This window comes from Rhinopithecus roxellana, chromosome 15 (genome assembly GCF_007565055.1).
Source record: "Rhinopithecus roxellana isolate Shanxi Qingling chromosome 15, ASM756505v1, whole genome shotgun sequence".
Lineage (NCBI taxonomy): Eukaryota > Metazoa > Chordata > Mammalia > Primates > Cercopithecidae > Rhinopithecus > Rhinopithecus roxellana.
In genome coordinates, this window is record NC_044563.1 from 61,019,267 (window position 1) to 61,045,019 (window position 25,753).

At 42.5% G+C, this 25,753-nt stretch overlaps 2 protein-coding genes across 3 annotated transcripts in view; one reads left to right on the forward strand and one right to left on the reverse strand.

Moving 5' to 3' along the window:
* Nucleotides 1–6,891, forward strand: part of LOC104665214 (olfactory receptor 52B4-like) — a 30,395-nt gene extending 23,504 nt beyond the window's left edge. The window contains exon 2 of the mRNA XM_010366976.1: nt 6,187–6,891. Within this exon, the coding sequence (XP_010365278.1) occupies nt 6,187–6,891 (705 nt within the window). The remainder of the gene's footprint in view (nt 1–6,186) is intronic.
* An 8,832-nt stretch (nt 6,892–15,723) lies between these two features.
* Nucleotides 15,724–24,667, reverse strand: TRIM21 (tripartite motif containing 21). 2 transcript variants are annotated; one of them, XM_010366946.2, is made up of 7 exons: nt 24,595–24,667; nt 20,869–21,308; nt 20,497–20,592; nt 19,153–19,383; nt 17,779–17,801; nt 16,970–17,070; nt 15,724–16,663 (listed from the first exon to the last, which is right to left on the reverse strand). In XM_010366946.2, the coding sequence occupies exons 2-7, from the start codon at nt 21,274–21,276 to the stop codon at nt 16,095–16,097; spliced, it is 1,428 nt and encodes a 475-aa protein (XP_010365248.2). In that variant the 5' UTR covers nt 21,277–21,308; nt 24,595–24,667; the 3' UTR covers nt 15,724–16,094. The 2 variants fall into 2 exon arrangements, with proteins under 2 accessions (XP_010365248.2, XP_030774628.1); XM_030918768.1 differs by lacking the exon at nt 24,595–24,667 and adding an exon at nt 24,140–24,501.
* Nucleotides 24,668–25,753: the final 1,086 nt, after the last annotated feature.

The window sequence follows — 25,753 nt, forward strand, 5'->3', positions numbered from 1 at the left end:
AAAATTCAGAGAGACACATGTTGATGAATGATCAAATTCAATCCCCTGATCAGCTGTATGATCCTATCTTAGGAAAAGCAGCAATTGCCGTGTTGAGGAAAGGATCAGATGTACAACCAACAAATGAGATTACCACAAATATATATCACTGTGATACAGTCCTCAAAAATCAGGCGATACCATGAAGGCCAAACTGAGTCTATACTATGTGGCATGGCCAAAGGAAACACGGAGGACCCATGGATGTACTTTAAAACGAAGGTGGAAGAAGGGGACAGCACAGAGACACACACCCCTGTATGTAAACTAACATAACATGAAGATAAATAAGACATAAAGGCTAGCCACTTATGTTGGTCATTAACATGAATAAAAAGGCATTATACGTTGATATAGCTGGTTTTAATCAGCTATGGAACATACACAAATGTATTAGGAAGGAATGATTCTTAACCGTTCACAGCTTAGAATAAAAAGCATACTTATTGCACTCTTACATTTGATTTCAGGTAATTACAGTTTATTTCCCACCCTCACGTTAATTGTTCCCTATCCTAGATTTACTGCCACCTCACTCCATTTTGGTCTCTGTTCTCTACATCTGTGCCTACTCTGTGAGCTTTGTTGTTTACTTCCAACTCATACTCCACCAAAACACACGTGGGTTCAAAAACTTAACACAAAAATGCAACGCAGTAATTTTCAAAACAAAACCAGGACTAAGCAACTTCATCAAAACCCCCAATCCCACCCCTGTAAACAGACCCTTCCTTTGTGGCATCTCTTCATAAATTTTCTGCCAACTCTCCTGCATATGTGCTGTACGTGAGAACCAGCGGTCATGATGCTGGAGAATGAACTCGGCCGGCCGGGAGAAGCAGACGGTTTGTACAAAACATTTTTTGATACTAACATGAAGAAACATATTTTAGTTGTTTTCAGACCACTTCCATCTACAGAATTCTTTTTAAAAAAATGCACCTCTAAAAAATGGATACACTGGCTTACATTGGCTGTGTCCTCATACACAACTGGTCAAGTCACTGTAATTATTCAAAACAGCTAAATAAACGTCAACATTTTAATAAAGCTGATTTAGTAATTCATAAAACCTAACAGTTGAAGTTGTGGATGTTAAATAAAAGTACTTTAATCACTCATTGAGTTGGGGACTAACTGCCCCATGCATTTTTTTTTTTTCTTTTTTCTTTTTTTTTTTTTTTTTTGAGACGGAGTCCCGCTCTGTCGCCCGGGCTGGAGTGCAGTGGCCGGATCTCAGCTCACTGCAAGCTCCGCCTCCCGGGTTTACGCCATTCTCCTGCCTCAGCCTCCTGAGTAGCTGGGACTACAGGCACCCGCCACCTCGCCCGGCTAGATTTTTGTATTTTTTTAGTAGAGACGGGGTTTCACCGTGTTAGCCAGGATGGTCTCGATCTCCTGACCTCGTGATCCGCCCGTCTCGGCCTCCCAAAGTGCTGGGATTACAGGCTTGAGCCACCGCGCCTGGCCTGCATTTTTTTTTTTAAAGCACTGTTACCTTAATTTAAGATTTTAGGTGTTGGGTTTCCATGACAGAATATTTTTAATAGAGAGTAATGGAAGCTATATAAACGTTCAACAATAAGGGAAGGATGTAAACATATTATGGCATGTCACCAATGTGAAATATTTAGTCACCCATTTTATCTCAAGAAATATATATAGAGTACTATGTACATGGCATTGTGCTATACTGGAGACAAATGCAGCTGTGTTAGTGGGCCTGTGTCGTGATAAAAGTGTACTGTATTTGAGATTTCTGCTAAACAAGTAGATTTTAGATACTCTTGCCACAAAAACTAGCAAAAGTTCAGTAACTTTGTAAGCTAATAAATGTTAATTTGTTTCACTTTAGTAACCATTTTACTATGTATACTTATTGTATAACATTATGTTGTGTACCTTAGACATACACAATAAAATTTATTTTAAAAAGTAAGAACGATTTCTTGAAATGGGAAAGAATAAAGGAGCTATGTGGGTCATAAAACACTTATTTCCATGAAAAAGTTCTATATTATGAAATTAAATAAAAGAGTATGGTAAATATAAGACAACATAAAAATAAATAAATAGGGAGGAAGCTTAGGAGGCTATCAATGAAAATGTTCTATGCATTATAGAATCAAAGCATTAGTTCCTAGACAAAATTATAGAAACACATTTTAAATGGACTTGATTTTGTTTAGCATTCTACTATGGTGCTGTCAATATAGTCAGCACTTAACCCATATTGGTGGAATTGATGGAGAATGAGTAAATGAACGCTTGAGAAAATCTGTAGGATTTCAGCTCCTGAAGTGTTTCTGTGCTTTCTGGAAGTCAAGGTTGAAGAGGATGGTATGGAACAAGCTTTGGGGCCTTGTTGAAGGTCTTTAGTCACATTCCCACTCTCTGCCCTGAACTTCTCCTTCTGAAACCACTCTTTCACCAAATCCTCTCTCCTGGACTCATGGAGCCTCTCAAGCATGCTTTTCATGGTGAGCTCCCAGCATCCATGCAGTGAAAGAGTTAAGAGCTTTACAGTGATGTCACTGGAAGTAGAGGAGCTCCTAGGGGAGAAGAAAGTCATGTGAATAAGACCGTGGTCCCTGAAGATGCTGAGAGAAAGAATAGTTTGTCCTGCAGTTTCTCCTCCAGCTTGGTCCACTGGTCACTGCACACAGTCTACGGTGTGGGGACACTCTGGGATCAAGACAGGGGCATGGCTCTAGTTGGCAACTCCTGATAACTGAGACAGGCTCTTTGGGGTGAGGAGAGGTATAAGGTGGCACTGACAGCATAGCCTGGTGCTTCTGTGGGCCCTACCTATGGTCACGAACCATGGGGTTTGACTGAGTGTGGGGATAAAGGAGGTGAGAGAAATATTGAGTTTATTGATGAGAAACAATGATGAATTGCCTTCATCATTTGGCCACTCTATAGAAGTCATATTTGGAATTCTCTATCCCCTGAGAACAGAGTCAGAGAGAGTGGACCAACATGTTACTACAGAAGATTTGTGGCTTCCTGGAAATACTAGTGAAATGAGAGGCAAGAGGCTTGCTTCTAGACGTCCTTAACTCATTTCCTCTGCAACCCTGGGAAAATTGCCTTCCTTTCTGGGCTCTTATAGTTAGTTACACGACAAGATTATTCTAAAGCAGGAGTTGGGAAACATTTTTGGTATAGGCCTAGAGTAAATACTTTAGGCTTCAGAAATGGTCTGCTTATAACTCTGTTCCACAAGAGCTCTCACAAATGATATGTAAACAAATGGAAATGGCTGTGTTCCAATAAAACTTTATTTACAAAAGCAGGTAATGGGCAGGAATTGGCCCATAGGCTGAAGTTTGAAGATCCCTGGAATTAAGTCCCAACCCATATATTTTATGTCTCTCATTCAAGGTTAGGAGGTTCAAGATTGGAACTGGGGAAGCTCAGGGGTGTTGCCCTGTGAATTGTGCTTCTGTGACAGTCCCCTCTTCTGGCATAGGCTAGGGATTTTAAGACTGGAGGCAGGGGTAAGAGGGATTCAAAATGGGATGACTTAGATAAGTCATAAATTTATCTGTGTGGGAGTGAGTTTGGTTAATTAATGATTATGTGTGAATTTGTGAGGGTACAAATATGCAGGAAATGTTAAAAGTATGTGGGTGTGAAGTGTCAGAGTGAAGGGCTGTTTGTGTAAACTGTAAAAATGTCAGTATGTAAATCTTCATTAAAATTTGTGAGAGTGAATATGTGTAATGGTGACTGTAAGAATGAACATGTGTGAAATATGCACCTGAATGGAAGAGTGTGTGAGTGTGTGAGTGTGAGAGTGTGTGTGTGTGTGTGTATGTGTGTGTGTATTTTCAGCTGGCAGAGATGGAATTTGACCCAGGTAGGTCTGACTTGAAAGCTCTTATTTTTCCTATGTTCACTGTCTTACATGTTTTAGAAGTTGTGGCATGAATAGGAGAATTGGAACAGAGTGGGGTGGAAGCCCGGTTTAGGTAATCAATATAACAAAATGGAAGTTTTAAATACTAATGGAAGCTTTGCTAGTTACTAACAAGTTGTTTAACTTTGGATAAATTATCTGTCGGTTTCTTTCTGAATAAACCAGTGATAATTTCAATTTCATAGGTTTGATGTGAAGATTAGAAATAATAATTGTATATGATATGCAGTAGGTATTTAATGGTTGCTATTATAAAGCTAAGAAGTATTAGTAACAGAAGTGAAGATTATGAGTGACAGGAAATGAAAAGTGACATTAGATTGGGCAATCGTAATGTGACAGATCATTTTAGAGAAGGAAACTTTTGTGGCATGTTGGGGCTATCGGTACCATGGCAGTGGGTGAAGATCAAGAGGGAGGTGAGAGGATTACTGAAGAGAGAGCACGTCCTTCCTTTTATGACACTGAGGTGAAGGGGAGACAAGACATCCGAACGTGTTTACTCAGTAAGAACAAGGAACGAACAGAGAGGGAGAGGTTAAAATTACTGGAGAGTGACCGACTAATGGAAAAATGAAGGGTTGGGTTCCAGTGCACAGATGGAGGGCTTAGCTTACAGCAGGAGGAAGAGGGAAAGGACAACTTGAGTACAAATAAATTTGTAGATGGCAGAGTGAAGGCGGTGGAGTTTAAGGGAATTTATAACGGACAACTTTGTTTTTCTCCTTGTCAGGAAATCACCATCACCCGATGAATGGGCTCTAGTGGAATAGGACAGACATGAAGTGATTAAAACCTGGTCTGGAAAGCCAAATTCCAGCTCCATCATTTGCTAGCCCGACGACCTTGGGTAGGGATGCTACTTAGATTCTCAGAGCTCTGTGTGGTCCCCTATCAGCAAAATGGAGGAAATGACAACAGTTATCTCAGGCTGTGGTGACTGTAATAATGCACATAAAGCCTGCAGCACAGCACCCCTCCTAAATGATTCTTGTCTCATTCTCCAGTCTCCTCCATTCCCCATCCATTTTACACAATACTGCAGGAGAGAAAGCTACCTAAAATGTAAACTTTACCATGTCATTCTCTCACTACAGATCCTTCAGTGATTCTCACTACTTCAACATCAATCTAAAGCCCTTAGAGTAGGACTCAAATCTCCCAATGATTTGGCCCCTACCTCACTCCCCTGGATTATTTTCTACAATTTTATTATCCCTCTCATGTCCTCTTTGCACTAACCCCTCATAATTATAATTTTCCTCCAAACTCTGTCTTTTCAGATCTCTATGACTTCATTCAAGTTCTTCCCTCATCACATTTCCTTACTTGGCGAACTCTTACTTATTCCTCAAGGCAGCACTCTAGAAAGCCTTTTCCGAACCTGTAGGGAGTTCTTCCTCTTTCCACAGCTCTCTGTGCTTAGCTTTTCTTCTATAATGTGCATATTAGATGGGTAGACAAGTTGCCTGATTGTCTGACTGCCCCAAGTAGGTCTTCAAGAAACCATGCCTGGCACATACTCAGTAAGTCTTGTTAAATTGATAGGTAATTCAGTTGCCACTTTCCTTTTAAGATGCACATCACATTCTGGTGTTCAAAGTGGAAATTGAAGTGTTTATTATTTGCAGCTCCTAACCATTTATAACAACCTGAGACTGAGATCTATGGAAATCTAGAACCAAAAAGTCCTCTTACAAATAATGTAATCCATTCTCTCCCTAACTTTAGTTTTAAGGTGATAAAAGAGACACCCAGAACAGGGAAGTAATTTTATTGAGATCACATAGTTCATGAATAGAATGGCAAAGAATTTTAGCCCACATTCCCTGACTTCTTGAACAGGACCATTTTCACTGCTCCATCCAGTGAAAAATAATCTGTTCCTTCTTTCCTTATTCCAACCTCATTCAGCTTCTTGGGAAGAGAGAAGAGGTGACTGCCAAATCCTACATACCAATGCACAGGTGACCTTCCCTGGGCATGGAAACCCACAACTCCACTGATAGCAGCCACTCACTCTTCATTCTGCTGGGCATTCCTGGCTTAGAAGACCAGCACACATAGATCTCTCTCCCCTTCTTTATTTCCTACCTTGTTGCTTTCCTTGGGAACAGCCTCATCATCTTCATCATCATCACTGAACGCACCCTCCATGAACCCATGTACCTTTTCCTCTGCGTGCTGGCTGTGGCTGACCTCATCCTTGGCCTGTGCCCAAGGCCCCAGCCATATCCTGGTTCTATGCTGGGGCAATATCCCTTGATGGCTATGTTACCCAAATCTTCTTCATCCATGCTACCTTCATTACAGAATCAGGAATTCTGTTGGTGATGGCACTTGACTGCTACGTGGCCATCTGTGACCCACTGCACTATACCACAGTGCTCAGTCATGCAACAATCATAAAGATTGGCTTGGCTGTGGTCCTGAGAAGCTTCTGTGTGATAATTGCAGATGTGTTTCTGGCAAAGTGGCTGCCTTTCTGCCGTAACAATCTGCTGCCGCATACCTACTGTGAGCACATGGCTGTTGCCAAGTTTGCTTGCGCTGATATTTGTGTCAATGTTTGGTATGGCTTGTCTGTCCTTCTCTGTACTGTAGTGCTAGATGCCTTGCTCATCTTAGTGTCCTATAGGTTCATCCTCTATACAGTCTTCCACCTCCCCTCCCGAGGAGCTCAGCTAAAGACTCTGGGCACGTGTGGCTCCCACCTCGGAGTCATTTCCATGTTCTACTTGCCTGGTATTTTTACTATAATTACCCAGTGGTTTGGGCACCATGTTCCTCTCCATACACACATTCTGCTGGCTAATGTCTGCATGTTGGCTCCTCCCATGCTGAACCCCATCATTTATGGGATCAAGACCAGACAGATTCAAGAGCGTGTGGTCAGTCTTTTGTCCTCACAGAGGAAATGGTGCTAGATTTGACTAATCTGATGGTATGTTTATCACTAAAGGGCTTCACATTTTTTTGCCTACTTTGTAGAGACTTATGAATTAAGATTCCACCGACTATGGATAAAGTGACTGACCATGACTTTGAAAATCCGATTATCATGTGACCTTGAAAAGTATAGTGTTGGGTGGAGCTCACAGCAGCTCAAGGAAGCCTGCCTGTCTCTGTAGTCTCCACCTCTGGGGACAGCGCACAGCTGAAGACCAACAGGGGAAGTAGCAGGAGCCGGTGCAGACGCGAACGACTCTGTCTGACAGCTTTGGGGAGAGCCGTGGATCTCCCAACGCGGAGGTTGAGATCTGAGAACGGACAGACTGCCTGCTCAGGTGTGTCCCTGACCCCTGAGTAGCCTAGCTGGGAGAAATCCCCCACTAGGGGCAGTCTGACACCCCACACCTCACAGGGTGGAGTACACCCCTGAGAGGAAACTTCCAAAGGAAGAATCAGACAGGTACACTCGCTGTTCAGCAATATTCTATCTTCGGCAAACTCTGCTGCTGATACCCAGGCAAACAGGGTCTGGAGTGGACCTCAAGCAATCTCCAACAGACCAACAGACAGTCCTTCTGATGTCAGAAGGAAAACTATCAAACAGGAAGGACACCTATACCAAAACCCCATCAGTACGTCACCAGCATCAAAGACCAGAGACAGATAAAACCACAAAGATGGGGAAGAAGCAGGGCAGAAAAGCTGGAAATTCAAAAAATAAGAGCGCATCTCCCCCTGCAAAGGAGCGCAGCCCATCGCCAGCAACGGATCAAAGCTGGTCAGAGAATGACTTGGACGAGAGGAGAGAAGAAGGCTTCAGTCCATCAAACTTATCAGAGCTAAAGGAGGAATTACGTACCCAGCGCAAAGAAACTAAAAATCTTGAAAAAAGAGTGGAAGAATTGACAGCTAGACTAATTAATGCAGAGAAGATCATAAACGAAATGACAGAGATGAAAACCATGACACGAGAAATACGTGACAAATGCACAAGCTTCAGTAACCGACTCGATCAACTGGAAGAAAGAGTATCAGCGATTGAAGATCAAATGAATGAAATGAAGCGAGAAGAGAAACCAAAAGAAAAAAGAAGAAAAAGAAATGAGCAAAGCCTGCAAGAAGTATGGGATTACGTAAAAAGACCAAATCTACGCCTGATTGGGGTGCCTGAAAGTGAGGGGGAAAATGGAACCAAGTTGGAAAACACTCTTCAGGAAATCATCCAGGAGAACTTCCCCAACCTAGTAGGGCAGGCCAACATTCAAATTCAGGAAATACAGAGAACGCCACAAAGATACTCCTCCAGAAGAGCAACTCCAAGACACATAATTGCCAGATTCACCAAAGTTGAAATGAAGGAAAAAATCTTAAGGGCAGCCAGAGAGAAAGGTCGGGTTACCCACAAAGGGAAGCCCATCAGACTAACAGCAGATCTCTCGGCAGAAACTCTACAAGCCAGAAGAGAGTGGGGGCCAATATTCAACATTCTTAAAGAAAAGAATTTTAAACCCAGAATTTCATATCCAGCCAAACTAAGTTTCATAAGTGAAGGAGAAATAAAATCCTTTACAGATAAGCAAATGCTTAGAGATTTTGTCACCACCAGGCCTGCCTTACAAGAGACCCTGAAGGAAGCCCTAAACATGGAAAGGAACAACCGGTACCAGCCATCGCAAAAACATGCCAAAATGTAAAGACCATCGAGGCTAGGAAGAAACTGCATCAACTAACGAGCAAAATAACCAGTTAATATCTAATGGCAGGATCAAGTTCACACATAACAATATTAACCTTAAATGTTAATGGACTAAATGCTCCAATTAAAAGACACAGACTGGCAAACTGGATAAAGAGTCAAGACCCATCAGTCTGCTGTATTCAGGAGACCCATCTCACATGCAGAGACATACATAGGCTCAAAATAAAGGGATGGAGGAAGATCTACCAAGCAAATGGAGAACAAAAAAAAGCAGGGGTTGCAATCCTTGTCTCTGATAAAACAGACTTTAAACCATCAAAGATCAAAAGAGACAAAGAAGGCCATTACATAATGGTAAAGGGATCAATTCAACAGGAAGAGCTAACTCTCCTAAATATATATGCACCCAATACAGGAGCACCCAGATTCATAAAGCAAGTCCTTAGGGACTTACAAAGAGACTTAGACTCCCATACAATAATAATGGGAGACTTCAACACTCCGCTGTCAACATTAGACAGATCAACGAGACAGAAAGTTAACAAGGATATCCAGGAATTGAACTCATCTCTGCACCAAGCAGATCTAATAGACATCTATAGAACTCTCCACCCCAAATCAATAGAATATACATTCTTCTCAGCACCACATCGCACTTATTCCAAAATTGACCACATAATTGGAAGTAAAGCACTCCTCAGCAAATGTAAAAGAACAGAAATTATAACAAACTGTCTCTCAGACCACAGTGCAATCAAACTAGAACTCAGGACTAAGAAACTCAATCAAAACCGCTCAACTACATGGAAACTGAACAACCTGCTCCTGAATGACTACTGGGTACATAACGAAATGAAAGCGGAAATAAAGATGTTCTTTGAAACCAATGAGAACAAAGATACAACATACCAGAATCTCTGGGACACATTTAAAGCAGTGTGTAGAGGGAAATTTATAGCACTAAATGCCCACAAGAGAAAGCAGGAAAGATCTAAAATTGACACTCTAACATCACAATTAAAAGAACTAGAGAGGCAAGAGCAAACACATTCAAAAGCTAGCAGGAGGCAAGAAATAACTAAGATCAGAGCCGAACTGAAGGAGATAGAGACACAAAAAACCCTCCAAAAAATCAATGAATCCAGGAGTTGGTTTTTTGAAAAGATCAACAAAATTGACAGACCGCTAGCAAGGCTAATAAAGAAGAAAAGAGAGAGGAATCAAATAGATGCAATAAAAAATGATAAAGGGGATATCACCACTGACCCCACAGAAATACAAACTACCATCAGAGAATACTATAAACGCCTCTACGCAAATCAACTAGAAAATCTAGAAGAAATGGATAATTTCCTGGACACTTACACTCTCCCAAGGCTAAACCAGGAAGAAGTTGAATCCCTGAATAGACCAATAGCAGGCTCTGAAATTGAGGCAACAATTAATAGCCTACCCACCAAAAAAAGTCCAGGACCAGATGGATTCACAGCTGAATTCTACCAGAGGTACAAGGAGGAGCTGGTACCATTCCTTCTGAAACTATTCCAATCAATAGAAAAAGAGGGAATCCTCCCTAACTCATTTTATGAGGCCAACATCATCCTGATACCAAAGCCTGGCAGAGACACAACAAAAAAAGAGAATTTTAGACCAATATCCCTGATGAACATTGATGCAAAAATTCTCAATAAAATACTGGCAAACCGGATTCAGCAGCACATCAAAAAGCTTATCCACCATGATCAAGTGGGCTTCATCCCTGGGATGCAAGGCTGGTTCAACATTCGCAAATCAATAAACGTAATCCAGCATATAAACAGAACCAAAGACAAGAACCACATGATTGTCTCAATAGATGCAGAAAAGGCTTTTGACAAAATTCAACAGCCCTTCATGCTAAAAACGCTCAATAAATTCGGTATTGATGGAACGTATCTCAAAATAATAAGAGCCATTTATGACAAACCCACAGCTAATATCATACTGAATGGGCAAAAACTGGAAAAATTCCCTTTGAAAACTGGCACAAGACAGGGATGCCCTCTCTCACCACTCCTATTCAACATAGTGTTGGAAGTTCTGGCTAGGGCAATCAGGCAAGAGAAAGAAATCAAGGGTATCCAGTTAGGAAAAGAAGAAGTCAAATTGTCCCTGTTTGCAGATGACATGATTGTATATTTAGAAAACCCCATCGTCTCAGCCCAAAATCTCCTTAAGCTGATAAGCAACTTCAGCAAAGTCTCAGGATACAAAATTAATGTGCAAAAATCACAAGCATTCTTATACACCAGTAACAGACAAGCAGAGAGCCAAATCAGGAATGAACTTCCATTCACAATTGCTTCAAAGAGAATCAAATACCTAGGAATCCAGCTTACAAGGGATGTAAAGGACCTCTTCAAGGAGAACTACAAACCACTGCTCAGTGAAATAAAAGAGGACACAAACAAATGGAAGAACATACCATGCTCATGGATAGGAAGAATCAATATCGTGAAAATGGCCATACTGCCCAAGGTTATTTATAGATTCAATGCCATCCCCATCAAGCTACCAATGAGTTTCTTCACAGAATTGGAAAAAAACTGCTTTAAAGTTCATATGGAACCAAAAAAGAGCCCGCATTGCCAAGACAATCCTAAGTCAAAAGGACAAAGCTGGAGGCGTCACGCTACCTGACTTCAAACTATACTACAAGGCTACAGTAACCCAAACAGCATGGTACTGGTACCAAAACAGAGCTATAGACCAATGGAACAGAACAGAGTCCTCAGAAATAATACCGCACATCTACAGCCATCTGATCTTTGACAAACCTGAGAGAAACAAGAAATGGGGAAAGGATTCCCTATTTAATAAATGGTGCTGGAAAAATTGGCTAGCCATAAGTAGAAAGCTGAAACTGGATCCTTTCCTTACCCCTTATACGAAGATTAATTCAAGATGGATTAGAGACTTAAATGTTAGACCTAATACCATAAAAACCCTAGAAGAAAATCTAGGTAGTACCATTCAGGACATAGGCATGGGCAAGGACTTCATGTCTAAAACGCCAAAAGCAACGGCAGCAAAAGCAAAAATTGACAAATGGGATCTAATTAAACTAAAGAGCTTTTGCACAGCAAAAGAAACTACCATCAGAGTGAACAGGCAACCTACAGAATGGGAGAAAATTTTTGCAACCTACTCATCTGACAAAGGGCTAATATCCAGAATCTACAAAGAACTCAAACAAATATACGAGAAAAAAACAAACAACCCCATCAAAAAGTGGGGAAAGGATATGAACAGACATTTCTCAAAAGAAGATATTCATACAGCCAACAGACACATGAAAAAATGCTCATCGTCACTCGCCATCAGAGAAATGCAAATCAAAACCACAATGAGATACCATCTCACACCAGTTAGAATGGCAATCATTAAGAAGTCAGGAAACAACAGGTGTTGGAGAGGATGTGGAGAAATAGGAACACTTTTACACTGTTGGTGGGATTGTAAACTAGTTCAACCATTATGGAAAACAGTATGGCAATTCCTCAAGGATCTAGAACTAGATGTACCATATGACCCAGCCATCCCACTACTGGGTATATACCCAAAGGATTATAAATTATTCTACTACAAAGACACATGCACACGTATGTTTATTGCGGCACTATTCACAATAGCAAAGACTTGGAATCAACCCAAATGTCCATCTGTGACAGACTGGATTAAGAAAATGTGGCACATATACACCATGGAATACTATGCAGCCATAAAAAAGGATGAGTTTGCGTCCTTTGTAGGGACATGGATGCAGCTGGAAACCATCATTCTTAGCAAACTATCACAAGAATAGAAAACCAAACACCGCATGTTCTCACTCATAGGTGGGAACTGAACAATGAGATCACTTGGACTCGGGAAGGGGAACATCACGCACTGGGGCCTATCATGGGGAGGGGGGAGGGGGGAGGAGGGAGGGATTGCATTGGGGAGTTATACATGATATAAATGATGAATTGATGGGTGCTGACGAGTTGATGGGTGCAGCACACCAACATGGCATAAGTATACATATGTAACAAACCTGCACGTTATGCACATGTACCCTAGAACTTAAAGTATAATAAAAAAAAAACAAAAAAAAAAAAAAAAAAAAAAAAAAGAAAAGTATAGTGTTTAGGGAAGAACATGAGCTTTGGATCAGGATTAGGTTTGAATCCTGGCTTCCTTGATAACAGTGTGTTTGACCTTGGGTAAGTTACTTATTCTCTCAGAGTCTCTTCCTGGCACATCCTTAGGGTGCCAGAAAAAGGACTATCAAAACCGAAGTAACCAAATTAAACCATAAGAAAACTTTACTTACTAGGGCATTACAGTTAAAACACTTAGATAGACTCTATCTTAATGTAATCATATACATATATTTGATATCATTTGAACTATATTTTATTTTAAATTAGATATGGGAGGGTGTCATAATCATTGCATTTATTGATTGTCTTGATTGTACCTTTATCATAGGCCTATGATAAAAATAAATAAAATAAAGTATGAACAGGACCTTGAATATACATGAGACAAAATAAGCAGTGGATACATTTTAAATTTTCTTCCTTTTCCACTTTACTGACTTTGTCTTTAAAATTGCAGTATAATATCTATTTTTCCTAATTCAAAAGGAAGTTGTAGAATCAAAAGAGATTAGAAAATTCAACTAGTTTGTTTGAATTTTAAAGGACAATATTAATGAGAATTAGAATTAGTGCTGATAGAGCCTTTCCTCATTTCTCAGGAGAACTTTTATGTGGCAAGCAAGGGTGTACCTGGATTACTTGTTAGTGACTATTGGTGGGGGTAAAAGTTGAGATTCTTTGAAACCTCTACCACTTGATTTATTTTGGTGGAGACCAAGGGAAGTATATCATCTGTATAATGTATATCTCCAAGTACAAAGGTAATCTGATATCCCAAGGTATTCAGATTTTGAGAATTGAGATTTAGGTTGATGTCATTATGGCAGTCTCCTCTCATTGGTATATCAGTGAAAGGAAGCAAACCACCATTTAAACTGGTTAGCTCTAAGGCAGAAACACAGAGAAGCAGAAAAGCTGATTTTATAATCTACCCTTCTTTTTCTTCATATTTCTCCATGAACCTAGCAAATACAAGCCCCCATTCCCCAGTACATCCTCATTTGCATACACATTAATTCTCTTCCATATTCCTGCTCCAGTTTATTACCCAAGGAACTGATCGACTTTGTCATTTATTTCGATTTAGCTCTGTAATGTCATCATCTGAGGATTTAGGACCTGGGTCTTTTCTGTTCTTTTTATCTTTTCTTCATAGGATTCTTTTCTGTCCTATGTTAAAAGACAGACTCATCCTTAGAAGCAACTCTTTGATCAATAAAGTCTTTTCAAAGTCACTGACTTCTTTGTACAGTATCTGAATTTTTCATGAAATATTTAGTAGATATGGTGCTGAGGGCAAACTGAGACTCTATTTTAGCTAAGGAATCAGAGTTCCTGGAATGCTAGGGCTCTCTCATAGTATACTGTGATTCAAGTTTAGAGCTTTATTGTTCCAACCGTAAAAACTTAAAGTATGCTGTCACCAGGTGATGCTGTTACCTCAGTCCTGGCTTTCATATCAATGAGGGTTCCACTGATTGAACCCTACTATAAAGACACATGCACACGTACGTTTATTGTGGCACTATTCACAATAGCAAAGACTTGGAACCAACCCAAATGTCCATCAATGATAGACTGGATAAAGAAAATGTGGCACATATACACCATGGAATACTATGCAGCCATAAAAAAGGATGTGTTCATGTCCTTTGCAGGGACATGGATGAAGCTGGAAACCATCATTCTCAGCAGACTATCACAAGGACAGAAAATCAAACACCTGCATGTTCTCACTCACAGGTGGGAATTGAACAATGAAAACACTTGGACACAGGGCAGGGAACATCACACACCAGGGCCTTTTAGGGTGTGGGGGCTGGGGGAGGGATAGCATTAGGAGACATACATAATGTGGATGACAGGTTGATGGTTGCAGCAAACTACCATGGCACGTGTATACCTGTGTAACAAACCTGCACGTTCTGCACATGTACCCTAGAACTTAAAGTATAATAGAAAAAAAAAAAAATGAAGTTAGGCATAAAATAATGGGTACTGTAGTTACATAGGATTCAAAATATCAAAACAAATTGAGTTGTATATGTGAGGATAATGATTACCTTCGTGGGCTGTGACTTGAAGGGAACTCATCTGGATCTGCTGGGGTGCTGGGAATGTTCTGGTTCTGTATGGGTTCTATTACAGGATTCCATTCAACTTTTTACAAAAAGAATCATTGATGTGAATGCTATGTGCACTTTTCTGAATGCACATATATGTCAATAAAAAATGTAAAAAACTACACATTCCTGATCATTAAGAACAGGACCCCCAACCCCCTGGCCGTGGACTGGTACAGGTCCATGGCCTGTTAGGAACCGGGCCACACAACAGGTGAGTAGCAGGTGAGCATTAGTCAGAAAACTTTGCCCAAGAAAGGCACATTCCAGAGAGAAATAACATTAAAATTTGATATTCCAAGGGGCACAGGAGTTGGCCAGTTTTCTAGAAGAATACTGAAAGCATAGGGCAGCCCAGCCTTGACCCTGCAGGGACAAAGAGCTCCAGGAACTTTGATGTTGTCATCGTCACTTACTGAGAACATGGACAGAAGGTGCTTCAGGTCCGTGAGGGTCAGAGATGCAGAGGTCCACAGAGCTACCCCAGCCCCAGGAGAACTTTGTATTTCAAAAGCAGGTGTTCCATCATGGTAAGGAGGTAATATCCCCTCGGGCAGCGATCAGAGCCCAGATGGCCTTCTATCACCACAGCGGCTATGATGGGGAAGGGTATAATGGGGAAGTACAGAAGATTCTTGACCTGGGTCTTCAGTCCAAGATCAAATATTTCAAATGGAGAAGAGGGGACAGCCCAGGCAGGAAAAAAACATGCAATGTTAAAGACACGTCACTATTAATCATATTCAGAGTTCTCAAGTATTTCAGGATTAAGGAACGAGGACTGAATGAGATAGACTGAGGCACGGGTTTTTAAATTTTATTTTTTATTTTTAGGAAGTCTTTTTGCAAACCATACAAGATATAATAGAGATCTCATCAAAGATGACACCCTAGAGATGGAGAGGAGAAAACAAAACTTAAGTCCCATAAAGAAGGCAGAAACATGTTTTTGGTTGATCAAGATGAGTTTGGGCCAAATATAAGGAGGGAATCACAAAGCCATCTGGGGCAGGAATGTTGATGATGAAGTGACTTCCCTGCTAAACTTGCTTGCTGGGATCCAGATGCCTCTGCAGAGATAAAGGTGGTTCAGAGTTCATGGGGAAAACAGGCAGGGTTTGTGGCTGAGAAGTGGTGCCAATGGGGAGAATGGCAGTGCCCAGAGAAAGCCATCAATAGTCAGTGGATCCTTGTGATCCAATATTCAGTGGACAGAGGGTTAGAGGGGCTGTGTTTCTTCCTCCGTCATTGAAACCAGGACTGAAGAAGGGCCGCAGAGGTCCTGTAAAGGCACATTCAGAGAAGGAGTAGATGAGGGAGCCATGGTCAGTGATGTTGTAGAAGGAGACCATGCCGGCCTCATAGTCCAGGAAAATCCCAATTTGGCATGGAGGCACCTGAAGGTGGAGGGGAGTCTGGGGGTAGGTGCCAGCCTCATATTTTTGTTTGTTCCACAACCAAATTGTCCAGAAGCCACTCTTGGAACTAAGCAAAAAGTGCCCCTTCCTGCGCACAGAGTCTCTGCAGACACCCAGGTCCCAGGCCTCCTTTCCTGTCACATCTACCTCCCAGTAATGTTTTCCAGAGTGGAAGTGCTGGGCACCCAGGACCATAGGATAACTATCAAATCTCTCTTCATTTCCAGGTATGCTCTGCTGGGTGTCTCCAAGCCTCACTTGTCTCCGATCTTCTGAAAGTATGAGCCATGGATTGGCTGTGTCTGGATCCAGAGTGATGTGGACTGCAGAGAGAGGACCATAGTCAGGTCTTGCATGGGGGGAGTCACTAACTCTGTGTCTGTGGCGGGGGGATTTTGTGTAAACTCCAGGGCGAGCATGAGGGGTCAACCTCCCTGTGTGAGGAAACGACCATCAGCCAGTTCTTGCCTTGGTCCTGACCTTTGAAGAAACCATCTTCCTTACCTCCATCTCTGCTCCCCCTGCTCTGACCTTCCATCTCTCCTCCAAGTTGCCATCCAGGCTCCCTGACCCTGGGATCTACACTGCACCCCCATTATCCCCCGCAAAACTCCTAGAGCTTGCCTCACCTGCACATGTCCTCAGCATCTTCTTCAGCCCTGGCACATGGCATACACTCCTGAGTTTTGGAGAGGCAATATCCAGGTCCTTCAGGTTCCAGGACTCACTCCTGGGGGAAAGAGAGTTTGAGACTCCTGTCTCTTACTCCTATCCCAAACCCTAGCACTATAACCTCCATTGTGGAGGACTCTGATAATTTAATTCAACTCAAATTTATAAACACTTCTGGTGTTCAAGTCTTCAGGGATGGGTGTGAGAGGCAAACAATGCAGGATTTAGTTTCTACCCAGGAGTTCCTGGTTATAGGGCTCTGCAGCAAGTGGACAGTCTGTCTCTCCTCTCTAAGCCTGAGGTCACCTGGCAAATGCATTCAATTTCATTATATAGGCAATCCATCTGAGACAGGCTGAATCACTTCTGCAAGGAACCTCAAGGAGTCTTGCCCACACTGTGGGTCTGACTCATGGCTCTTTCTGGGAGGTAACTTGTTAGATTCCACTTAGAATAGGAGTCCCAGCCGGCCGTGCTCGAGTAGTCTGAATTCTGGAAAGACCCAGAACTTTCCAGGATTTCCCTGTTTGGCAGGGCTTTACTGTGTGAAGATGTTATGATCCAACTACTGTGGGCAATCACCAACTAAGATGTCCACTTATTAGCTTTCTGAGACCAGAAAATATTTTATAGAGAATGAAGTCTTTGAGAATAGGAAGCCAGATGGGGAAAACTTCAGTGCATGTATTTCCAATTCAATAACCTTTGTCATAGGCATATATGCTTTCTGCTGGCCCCTCTTCTAAAAAAGAAAACTCCTCCTTACCTTTCCAGGACAATTATCACCTCCTGAGGAGAAAAGAGACAGAGAGTAAGTTCTGGATTGCTGGATTGCCACTGAGACATTAGCCCTGTGGGTGATGTGATCCATCGTGGTCCCTGGGGAACTGTTCCTCTCCTTCCTCTGGTCCAAAGCCCCAAAGATGATTCTGACCAGCTTGAAGCAGAAAGGATGTGTGGATGCTTGTGAGGTAACCAGAAGCCCAGCATGGATGTGACCTACAGCTAGGGAAGGATTATCAGTTTGAAGACTCTGACTCAAAGACCAGATTTTTTTTCCCCAGGGGAGAAAGAAAGGAGGGCAGAGAGGGCACATAGCCCAGCTTGGCTTAAGCCCAATCACAGGCAGAGAATGGCCAAGTTCAGGTGTCTAGAAACTGCTCTATTCCATTTGTGGACTAGCATTGCTTGGGAAGGAAAGGTTGGTTAGTTAAAGTTCCCTTGAGTACTTAATGTTGCCCCTTCCTGTATGTGAAACCAAATCACTGAAAATATTTTTGTTGTAGGGATTGGGAGCCATTACATGGGAGCTAGCAGGCTCCTAGACTCAGTTAAAAGTATGTTAGAAAGCCTGGTTCATGGCCAGGCATGGTGGCTCACACCTGTAATCCCAGCACTTTGGGAGGCTGAGGTGGGCAGATTACCTGAGGTTGGGAGTTCAAGACCAGCCTGACCAACATGGAGAAACCCCATCTCTACTAGGGGTGCAAAATTAGCCAGGTGTGGTGATGCAAGGCTGAGGCAGTAGAATTGCTTGAACCTGGGAGGCGGAGGTTGCAGTGAGGCAAGATCGCGTCATTGCACTCCAGCCCGGGCAACAAGAGTGAAACTCCGTCTCAAAATAAATAAATAAATAAATAAATAAATAAATAAATAAATAAATAAATAAGAAAGCCTGGTTTGGGCAGAAGACAGCCTGTCAAGTCAATCCAACACAATTAGGTTTTCTGCACACACCAGAGAGCAATGGCTCATGACCATGCTGAGTCACAGTGAACAGCGGTGAGGAAAGAACTGTAGAATGTTAGAACAGAAGGGACTTGTGAGACGATTTAGTTCATCATTTCCTATAGTGAGGCAAACATATCATTGGTGGATGCAAGATGATTCTAAGTGCAACATACATTGACTTTTAAAAATGTCCTGTACTTATTTTCATCATTTAAAAATGAATTTTCATTCATTTAAAAAGGTCCTGTACTTTGTGCCTTGAATGCAAACCATTCATGGGTTTAAATTCTACTTTATTTAAGAACATTCCAGGGACCAGGTGTCCATTTATTCGAATGGCAGTTCCAGATAGCTCTGGTCTTTTTCAGTTATTCCCCGAATAGTAGAAGGGAACCCCTCCCTGTCTCACCTGCAGCAGTTCCAGTGCTGAGCCATGGCGCCTTCTCTCTAGCTCTGAGATGAGCTCCTGCAGGGCCTGGCTCTGCTGGGCCAGTTCGGCCTCTTTCTCCCCTAGGATTCTCAGCTGCTCCCTCTCATCCTTCTCCAGCTCCTGCAGCTGCCTCTGTTCTTCTTCAACCAGGAAGTTTTTTTGCTGCACAAACTCTGCGTGAATCCTAGATTTCTGTGTCTCCACCGTTTTCTTTAGTGTCAAGGGAAAGAGAGAGGTGGTTTTTATGAAAAGCTCCCAAACTTTGGGAATGGAGGTATTGGTACCTATTCCTATCCCCCAAAGACTCCACTCTGGTGTTGTCTGGGAAAACACACATACACACACACACAAGCATGTGCACACACACACACAATTTTGCTTGGGCGGTAGGTGAAGTTTCTGGGACAGTGAGGGGAATGGACTTGGTTAGGGCACATTGTAGCTGGCCTACAACCACAGCTACACGAATATACGGCATTGGGGACTTTTGCCAACCTCTCTTCCAAACCCAGTCACCACTCAAATGTGCCCCTGTGTCTTCCTGTTTCAGTGAGTTACCGAGAAAAAAACACCTGTTTCCACCTCCAACAACCTCACAAAGCCAGGCTTATACCACCACCTCCAAGTCCTGGGAAAGGGGGCTTGGGGACATTCTTTGCTTTTCCTCTCCTGTTAGTAACTGGAAGGTCACTCGATGACATGAGGGTCTGTTTTGTCACCACAACCCAACTCACACCCTACCTCAATCCCAAATGTTTCTCTTCTGGGATCTACTGGAGATGGGCTCCTTCCCCTGCCCTCTCATCCCCAACATGCTCCACGTCTCCTTGGAAATCATCAGTGCAGAACAAACATTGATTCTTCATTATATTTTAGACCAGAGATCTGGTCATGGTCAAGTAACCACCTGGTCAGATGGTTTCCTTAAGTCTATTCCTCACAGCCCTTGTCATTTCCTGAAAGGCTTAGCTAGCAGTTGGGTTTCTCCTAGGATATTTGTCTCAGACATCCAGGTGCTGATGCCATCACACCTCTGAGACTACACTCAGAGGAGCTCAAAACTTTAGGGTATAGCTAGATCCTCTCAGCACCTTCTTCCAGGATTCTTGATCTTCAGGCCTGATGGGGAGCTCCCCTTTGAACCTGCATCATTTTTATCCCTGTCTATCTGTAAACCTAGAGAGCAGCTGGTTTCTGGAGAGTGAGACGGACCAACTCTATCACAGCTCAGACAGGCACAGCTACAGTTAAGGCTGTGAGTTGAGGACCCTGGACCCTGCCCAACCTTCTAGCCTAAGATCCCCTTCAGGATGTCATTCTTGCCTTCCAGTCTGCTCTCTTCATTGCAATTTCCACTTCCAACTTCTCAGCCAACTCCTGCTTTCTTCTCAGTTCCCCTAATGCCACCTGGAGCTTCTCCTGCGGAGAAAGACAGCATAATTAGTCCCCATGCAAACCAAGTAATAGGGTGGGGTAATCCTTGCAGCATTTTCTCATGCATATCTCCTACGCCTGGGGAATGAGGTTGGGTTTAGCTTATAATTCTCCTTCTACAGTAGACATGGAGAGAGGTAAACCCCTCCTTTCTCTAACCCCTCCAATCCAGAGGTGGTCTTCTCCCATTCCCTGCTCTGAAACCAAAGCACTCACCAGGGCCCATCTTCTTTCCTCCTGTTTGTGTCTCTAAGACCTCACCTGGTACTCCTGTGCAGCCTCCTCAAGAGGGACCATGGCGTGGTGACGGTGTTTCCGAGATTGGGCACACACCCAGCAAAGGGCCTTCCCATCTTTCTCACAGAACAAGTGAAGTCTCTCTCCATGCACTGCACACTGTTCCTCCTGTGCACCCTCTCTGGCTTCCCTGCTGATTTCTCTAAGGTTGTCCACCATGTTGGCTAGTTGTCGATTGGGGCGGAGATTCCTGAGCAGAAAGTGCTGCCGGCACACAGGACAGACGCTGCCCCCATCTTTCCCAACCTGAGAGATGCATTCCTGGCAGAAGCTGTGGCCACACTCGATGCTCACAGGCTCCACGAAGGGGTCCAGGCAGATAGGGCATGTGACCTCCTCCCACATCATTGTCAAGCGTGCTGCTGAAGCCATTGTCAAGCGTGCTGTTAAGCCCTTTAGTGGGGCTGGTTGGGAGGAAGAAGGAAGGGAAAAGAAAATATGAGAAAGTCTGTGTAAGAAAAACAAAAAGTCAACATAATCCCTATCAAAATACCAATGACATTCTTCACAAAAATAGGAAAAAACAATCCTAAAATTTATATGGAATTACAAAAGACTCAGAATAGCCAAAGCTATCCTGAGCAAAAAGAACAAAACTGGAGGAATCGCATCATCTGATGTCAAATTATACTATAGAGCTAAAGTAACCCAAACAGCATGGTACTGGCATAAAAACAGACACATAGACCAGTAGAATAAAGAACCCAGAACAAATCCGTACATCCACAGTGAGTTCATTTTCAACAAAGGTACCAAGAACATACAATGAGGAAAGGACAGTCTCTTCAAAAAATGCTGCTGGGAAAACTGGATATCCACGTGCGAAAGAATGAAACTACACCCCTATATCTCACCATATACAGAAATCAAATCAAAATGGATTAAAGACTTACATCTAAGGGCTCAAACTATGAAACTATTATAAGAAAACATTGGGAAAACTCTCCAGGACATTGGACTGGGCAAAGATTTCTTTCAAATACCCCGCAAGCACAGGCAGCCAAAGCAAACTTGGACAAATGGGATCACATCATGTTGAAAAGGTGCTGCACAGCAAAGGAAACAATCCACAAAGTGAAGAGACAACCCACAGAATTGGAGTAAATATTTGCAAACTATCCATCTGACAAGAGGTGAATAACCAGAATATATAAGGAACTCAAACCACTCTATAGGAAAAAAAATAATAATCTGATTCAAAAATGGACAAAATATCTGAATAGACATTTCTCAAAAGAAGACACACAAATGACAAACAGGCATATGAACAGTTGTTCAACATCATTATCGGAAAAATGCAAATCAAAACTACAATGAGATATAATCTCATCTCAGTTAAAATGTCTTTTATCCAAAAGACAGGCTATAACAAATGCTGAGGAGGGTGTGGAGAAAAGGGTACACTCATATGTTGTTGGTGGGAAGGTATATTAGTACAATCACTATAGAGAACAGTTTGGAGGTTCTTCAAAAAACTGAAAATAAGGCTACCATATGATCCAGCAATCCCACTACTAGTATATACCCCAAAGAAAGGAAATCAGTATATCAAAGAGATATCTACATTCCCATGTTTACTGCAGCATGTTTCACAATAGCCAAGATTTGGAAGCAATCTAACTGTCCATCAACAGATAATGGATAAAGAAAATGTGGTACATATACACAATGGAGTACTATTCAGTCATAAAATATAATGAGATCCTGTCATTCACAACAACATGAATGGAACTGGAGGTCATCATGTTAAGTGAAATAAGCTAGGCACCAAAAGACAAACATTGTATGTTCTCACTCATTTGTAGAAGCTAAAAATTAAAACAATTGAACTCATGGAGTTAGATAATAGAAAGATGGTTACCAGAGGCTGGGAAGAGTAGTAGGGAGGGTGTGTGTGTGTTGGGGAAGGTGGGATGGTTAATGAGTACAAAAGTGGAGTGAATTAGATCTAGTATTTGATAGCATGATAGAGTGACTATAGTCAATAATTGTACACTGAAAAATAAGAGTATAATTGCATAGTTTGTATCACAGATGATCAATGCTTGAGGTGATGGATGCCCCATTTACCCAGATGTGATTATAACACATTGTATACCTGTATCAAAATATTCCATATACCCCATAAATATACCTACTATGTGCCCACAAAAGTTAAAAATAAACTAAAAACAGAAGAAAAACAAAATGACACAAAGGAAAATAAAAAATAAAAATAAAAATAATGGGTCAGGCATGGCGGCTCACACCTGTAACCCCAGCACTTTGGGAAGCTGAGGTGGGTGGATCACCTTAGGTTAGGAGTTCAGTTCAAGACCAGCCTGACCAATATGGTAAAACTCCGTCTCTACTAAAAATACAAAAATTAGCTGGGAGTGGTGGTGGGTGCTTGTAATCCCAGCTACTCAGGAGGCTGAGGCAGGAGAATTGCTTGAACCTGGGAGGCAGAGGTTACAGTGAGCCGAGATTGTGCCATTGCACTCCAGCCTGGGCAACAGAGTGAGACTCCCTCTAAATAAATAAATAAATAAATGAATAAATGAATAAAAGGCATAAAATTAATGGCAAAACAATTAATGTCAAAAACTTTTACACCAATCAAATAGTTTGTTGAGTAAGTTTATTCTTGTTCTGAATAACAAGAACTCCTCCATTGTTTGGTCCATTGATCCAGTGAGACAGACGGAGACACTGAGTCCCTAAAAGAGGGAGTGAAAATTGACAAGAACCTCATAAAGCTGTTGAGAGTTCTACTCTCATCATGTCCATTCCTGCTTAAACCCTCAGTGCTCATTCATCTCCTGTCTGGTACCAACAGGCCTCCATGCTGCTGAGAAATTATAGCTACTTTTTACCATGTACCTTCCATGTGCCAGACATACTTCATGCTTTGAATATATCTTCATTAATCCTTCCTATAACGGCAGAAGTCAGGTGTATATAGGTATGTAGGTGTATACGTATATACACAAGCATGTGTATATGTATGTATACACACAGAGCAACAGCAACTGTGGCCAGCACTCCCTGGGCTCTTTTCTCAGCTGCTCCAAACTTAGTTTAGTTCCTGACAACACTTATTCTAGGGCAAAGAATAATTTTGTATTTTTTTTTTTTTTTTTTTTTTTTTAGTAGAGACGGGGTTTCACCGTGTTAGCCAGGATGGTCTCGAAAGAATAATTTTGAAGGCCTATACATTTCTGGTTGAACATCCTAAACAGCCTGCCCCTCTCACCTCTGGAGGACTTTTGGACCTGGGAATCTCCAGAATTGCAGACCTCCTTGACCTGAGCTCCCTACCGTCCTGGCTAGGCTGTAGTCCTGGCTCTCCCAGCCGCACCTAGCCTTCATCCCAGGTCACGTGCCAGCATCCGGGCAGCCGGGCCCCTTCCCCTTCTGGGTAACTCGGCAGTCACGTCCACAACCCAGCCTCCTCCCAGGTAGGGGGCAGCCGGGTCCCTTCCCTTCTGGGTAATTCGGCAGTCACGTCCACACCCCAGCCTCCTCCCAGGTAGGGGGCCAGCACCGGAAGCACAGCTGGTCTTGGGTTGAGGGATCCCTGGTGGGAGAAGGGGCAAATGGGACCGGCTCAAGGATGGAGACTGGTTGAAGGGGCTGGGCAACCCTGGGGCAGGGGAGAGAGGTCCCCTAGGAGGGCAGGGGTTCCTTGATCTAGTGGGGTTCACTCACCTTTACAGGGGACTCAACGCGGGTAGCCAGCTCCCTATTTCACTTTCAGTTTCCGCTCAGAGTCAAGTCTGAGAGGAAAGGGGAGGGAGGAGGAGGAGCCGTGGGAGGAATGAGGGAGGAGCAGTGGGAGGAGCAGAGCCTTGAAAGCGTTGTGTGGAGAAATGCGGCTGAGAAGCAAGAGAGGTGGGAGGAGAGAAGGTAGAGAGGTGGGAGGAGAGAAGGTAGAGAGGTGGGAGGAGAGAAGTCAGAGTTGGGCTCGGGGAGGCTTCAGAGGCTCTGGACGCCCAGGGGGCTTCTCTGAGACTGGTAAGGAGTGGAAACTCAGTAGCCCGTGGCTCTGGGTGCGCACTCCCTCCCATGTCTTCATTATCCGATTTGGTAAAATATCTACACGACGGGGGAGTCCGGGCTACTTTCTTTGACACTGGTCATCATCCCACACCTAGATGCTATATGTCTATGTCTGGAAGCTGCTTTTAAGGAAGTTTTTGATGCAGAGGAGTGGCTGGTCCTCTTCCTCGCGTGCCACCATCTGCTTACTTCCAGAAGCTAATTATTTTCATGTGACTGATGTGACTAATTTTTTAACACTTGCAGGTGAGTGATTTATTTCGCATGACCCCAAGGTAAGTGTCCCACCAGTGAGTGGTGAGAAGGGAATTGACATCTGACAACCAACAGTGTTCTCGTCACGGAGCTAGGGACATTCTCAGGTTATATTATTTTTATTTTTAATCGTAAAACATACAGAATATAAAATTTAACAAAGTAATTTTTTAATTTTCAATTTTGTGTGTCTATAGTAGGTGTATATATTTATGGGGTACATGACATATTTTGATGCAGGTAGAGCATACAATCCGTAATAATCACATCAGGGTAAGTGGGGTATCTGTCCATCACCTCAAACATTTATCATTTGTGTTATATACAATCCAATTACATGCTTTTAGTTATTTTAAAATGATAAATTATTGACTGTATTCACCTTGTTATGCTATAAAACACTAGATCTTATTCATTCTATGTCATGTATTTTTGAACCCATTAATCATCCCCTGCACCCTTGCCCCACTACCCTTCCCAGCCTTTGGTAACCATCATCCTCTCTATCTTAATGAGTTCAATTGTTTTAATTTTTAGCTTCCACAAATAAGTG

Bases quoted from the DNA above. Each gene is read 5' to 3' on its own strand.
- TRIM21 (XM_010366946.2), bottom strand. From the start codon at position 21,276: ATGGCTTCAGCAGCACGCTTGACAATGATGTGGGAGGAGGTCACATGC. The intron at 20,593-20,868 runs GTGAGGTCTTAG...CTTTCTCCGCAG, and splicing joins AGGCTGCACAGGAGTACCAG to GAGAAGCTCCAGGTGGCATT. The intron at 19,384-20,496 runs GCAAGAATGACA...TTGACACTAAAG, and splicing joins TGAAGAGAGCAGACTGGAAG to AAAACGGTGGAGACACAGAA.